Below are 4,062 nucleotides of genomic sequence, written 5' to 3'. Positions count from 1 at the left end.
TTCAGCAGCCACGCTTCCTGCAGGGGAGGCCCAGCGGGTTTGGGGGGGCCGGCTGAGGTTGGCGGAGGAGGCCGAGGGATGGCCACATGGACTCTTGGTAATGCCCTGATGGCAGGGAAGGAGAGGCCTCGCACTACCCCAGGCCCCACCTGTCCTCAGGAGTGGAGGCCACGTCCCGTCATCGGGACCCAGCGTGGGACACAACAGGGGCTTGAGTAAGAACCATTAGCACAGCCTGGTGCTTCTCCCACCTCAGAGACCCGGGACCAAGGCCACGGAGACTGCGTCTGCTGCCAAACTGACCCTCCTGATACAAGAAGGGACCTCATCTGGTTGCTGAGGGCAGGGCCGGGTGCCCCCACCTGGGGGCAAGAGCGTCAGTGGGGCAGCCTCTTGGAAGGCAACCTGGAAACTGCCATCAGGTTTAACATACCACACCCTTTTACTCAGCAAACAGTCTGGGAACGTATCCCACAGATATGGGGACCCCTCCGTGCCTGGCTGGGGGTGGGGAGTAGCATGGCTGCTGGGCCACTGCTCAGGCTTTGTCCCCAGGCTGATGCCTTGTGTGGCCCCGGGTGCCTCTCCACCACAGCCTCCTTCCAGGACAGGAGAGGTGACACAGCCCACCTGGTAAAAGGCATGAGAGGACAAGGAAAAGCCTGCTCCTGCGTGGGCCCCTTACCCTGGCTGCAGGTCAGCCTGTCAACTTTGAGAGCAGCTACCTGGGCGAGGGGAGGGTGAGGAACGCCCGCCACCATCAAGTGGGGTTCGCTCCAGCCCCCTGGTCTCTCCCGAGGCCACCTGGAAGCTCACTCAAGTACGGTCAGAATCACACCGCCAGCCCTGGGCAGCCAGAACCCACATGTGCCCGAGGGGAGGCCACAGAGGTGGAGCCTACAAGCCAGCTTTGAAGCCTGGGGTGCCGGGCAGGAGGGGAGAGAGGGAAGGAAGACCCCACCCCCTGCCCCAGCTTCACCCGCCTCCCACCTCCTTCTTGGCGGAGTTGGCCTCCCACATCTGTTTCTCCACCTCCAGCTGGTCCTTCAGGGCCTTCAGTTCCATCTGGGGGCCAGTGACAGGGTGAGAGCAGCCCCCGCTGGCTGCTCCCCACCCAGGGCAGTGTCTGCAAGAGCCTGGACGGGGCCTGCGGTCAAGCTGAGGGTCTGTGGTGAGCTAGCTGGGGAGCCCCGTCACATGAACCCAGGCTCAGCGTAGCATTCCAAGCGGCTGCCACCCTGGCAGGTGGGCGCTGCTCCTGGCAGTGGCCCCTCTCCACGGGTGGTGTGGGTGCTTTGCTGCTGGGCTGGCCTGGAGGGGCGGGGCCCGGGCGGGATGGGGCGGGGCTGACCTGGTGCCTGCGCTCCTGCTCCTCTCTCCCCTTCTCAAACTCGGCCCTCAAGGCCCGGCCCCCGGCCGAGCTGCTCTCCTCCAGCTGCCGCCTCAGCTCGTCCAGCTCCGCCCGCTGCCTGCAGGTGAACAGAGGCCAGTTCTGTAAGGCTGGGCGGGGCTAGGCTGGGCGGGGCTGGGCGGGGCTAGGCTGGGCCCCTCCCCGCGGTACCTGGCGGCCTGCTGGCCCAGCCGCTCCTTCTCCTCGGCCACATCGTTGTAGAGCCGCCGCCGCTGCTGCTGCAGGGCCCGCTGCTCCTGCTCCAGGTGCTGCTCGAAGCTGCGAACACAGGACCCGCTGGGGGTGGGGCCGCCGGAGTGCTGGAGTCCCCGCCCCATCCACCCCAGCCGCCAGCCGGGCACGCCCCTCAGAACTGAACTGCCCAGTACAGCCGCATCCCTCGGTGTCCTACACCCCGCCCCCTTTTCGCTGTCCTCCGAGGGAGGCCGCTGCGGGGGAAGTGCTGTTCGCTCTGGGGGGTCTGCGCACACCCCAGGCCTCACCCCCACCCTCCCCGTCCCCAGAGGGCTGGGCGCCTCACCGCTGCTGGGCACGCTCCCACTCCTGACGGCCCAGCGCCTCCCTCTCCCGCTGCAGGTGCTCGCGGAGCTCCTCCGCCTGGCGTGCGTAGCGCCGGGCCGCACGCTCGTCCGCCTGCAGCAGCTCCACCGCGTGCAGGCTCTTCAGCTTCTTCACCTCCTGCTTGTGCTCGGCGATCAGCTTCTGGATCTCAGGCTCCAGGCCTGGGGGGCGTGGAGGGAGACCGCGCTGCAGGGACCCTCCTCCACCACTGCAGGGGCGCCGCCCCGGCCCCTCTGTACTGTGGGGGACCCCCGACCTCCGCCCACCATGACACCAGGGCTGCGGTCCAGGTAGAGGACGCCCCCATGGGCTCCAGCCCAAAGCACAGCTGAGTCCACCAGTGCCCACAGCATCTCTCCCTGCCCACTGCACCAAGACGCCCTCCTTGGTGCTCTGGCCTGCTGGGTCTCCCTCAGGAGGAGGGGGGTCACTGGAGAGGGTGTCCTGGGGCAGGAGGGCCGGGCATGGGCAGGCACAGCTGGGGCTGCCCCATCAGCCCTCAGAGGGATCTCTAAGTGGGAGAGGAGCGACTGTGCCGCCAGCGGGCGGCCCCCACCCCAAACCCCCATCTGGCTCGCTCCCCTGGAAGCTGCAGGAGACCAGGAGACCCAGCAAGGGGAGCCCGGCCAAGGGAAGGTGAGGCCCCCCAACCCGGACCAGGCCCTCTCTCTGGACGCTGGTCTGTGGCCAAGCTCGTGTGCCGCCAGCTTCCCTTGCTCCTCCTGGCCTCGAGCCAGCTGGGCCGCATCCCTGAGTCTCACTGCTTCCCAGGAAGCCTCTCCGCCACGTGTGCAACTGGAACTACTGTTCTCACTCGAGACCCCCACGATTACTCCGCCCGAGTGGCGGCTCTGGGCACAGCGGCGCCCACCTTTGACCGTGATCTCCTTGATCTTCCGGGTCTTCTCATTGATCCACTTTTCCCTGCGGACTTTTTCGGTGGCGCTCATGAGTTCTTTGAGTTTCTTAATCTCCTACCAGCAAGGGAACAGGAATCAACAGAGCAGCCGTGTGAGGCGGCAAGATGCAAATGACAGCCCCTTTCTGGCCATCCCCTGGGTTTCAGGAGGCGGCCTTTCAACAGTGACCTCGGGCAAAGCAGGAAGCACCAGGGGCTGCGGGTCATTGTCCAAAGAAAGCCAGGAGTAATAAGTGGCGTCCCTCTGACCAGGGACCAGAGCTGCGGCATGTCCTCGGTCACCTCCTCTGAACCCCACCTCCTCATCTGTGACATGGGAGGAGTCACGCGAGTCCCTCAGCCCCTGCCCCGGGGTGTGCCACCTGCCGGGCTTGCGGGAAGCAGCTCGGAGGTCAGGGAATGAGGCTCCGGGGCCACCTGTCCTGGGGTCCCTCGCACAGGGCCTGCAGGCACAGCAGGCCTGGGGTCAGGTGTCAGGAGGGCGAGGGGCTCACCAGCTCGTGCTGCTCCCGCATCTGGGCCTCCTTGTCCTTGAGCCTCTGGTCCCCCTGCTTCAGCTCGGCCACCAGGGCCTCACACTTCTCACCCAGAGCCTTCTTGTCTTCGATCAACTGCGACCAGGGGTGGAGGTGAAGCTGCTGTCCCATGAGGCCAGGAGATCCCGCCTCCCCTCACCCGGGGGGCCAGCGCACCAAATCCCGAAACACCCTGCTGCTCCTGGGTCTGTGCGGGACCCTGGGTCTGGGAGGGTGTGCACACATGGACAAGGGGCTGCAGCTGCCCCCGGCCCTCAAGCCCCCTGAGACCTGGCTGGTGTCAGCGGAGCTCCGGCAGCGACGGTGCCTTGGCTACAAGCCCCCCACTGTGGCCACATCAGGAGCTTCCTGGAATGGGGGTCATTCTTTCGACCCCGTCACCTGGCCTGTGGAGAAGCGCCTGCCCGTCGCCTGCCAAGGGGTCTCTGTGAAGCCCCAGGATGGCACCCAGCCTCACTGAGGGTTCCAGGCAGACGCCCAATTTGGAGACACCTATGACCACCAGGCAGAGTGTCGCTAATGATCACGGGAGGCCGCTCGGTTCCTCTGGGCTCCTGCCTCTCTTCAAAGACCCCACACCAGAGTTTTCCTCAAAAAAGGACCCGATGGGGGGGGGGGGGGGCTATACCAAAACG

General features: G+C 66.1%; 1 protein-coding gene across 1 annotated transcript in view; it reads right to left on the bottom strand.

Annotated features, from left to right (window-relative positions):
* The window catches only part of CEP131 (centrosomal protein 131), a 16,410-nt gene that overhangs the window by 1,606 nt on the left and 10,742 nt on the right, over nucleotides 1–4,062 (bottom strand). Inside the window, 6 exon segments of the mRNA XM_007462333.1 lie at nucleotides 3–17; nucleotides 991–1,065; nucleotides 1,352–1,469; nucleotides 1,932–2,133; nucleotides 2,844–2,946; nucleotides 3,386–3,502. Coding sequence (XP_007462395.1) covers nucleotides 3–17; nucleotides 991–1,065; nucleotides 1,352–1,469; nucleotides 1,932–2,133; nucleotides 2,844–2,946; nucleotides 3,386–3,502 — 630 coding nt within the window.

Source organism: Lipotes vexillifer, unplaced genomic scaffold (assembly GCF_000442215.2).
Source record: "Lipotes vexillifer unplaced genomic scaffold, Lipotes_vexillifer_v1.1 scaffold1691, whole genome shotgun sequence".
Classification (NCBI taxonomy): domain Eukaryota; kingdom Metazoa; phylum Chordata; class Mammalia; order Artiodactyla; family Lipotidae; genus Lipotes; species Lipotes vexillifer.
Note: the sequence above shows the minus strand (reverse complement) of the source record. Positions and strands in the feature narration are given on the sequence as shown.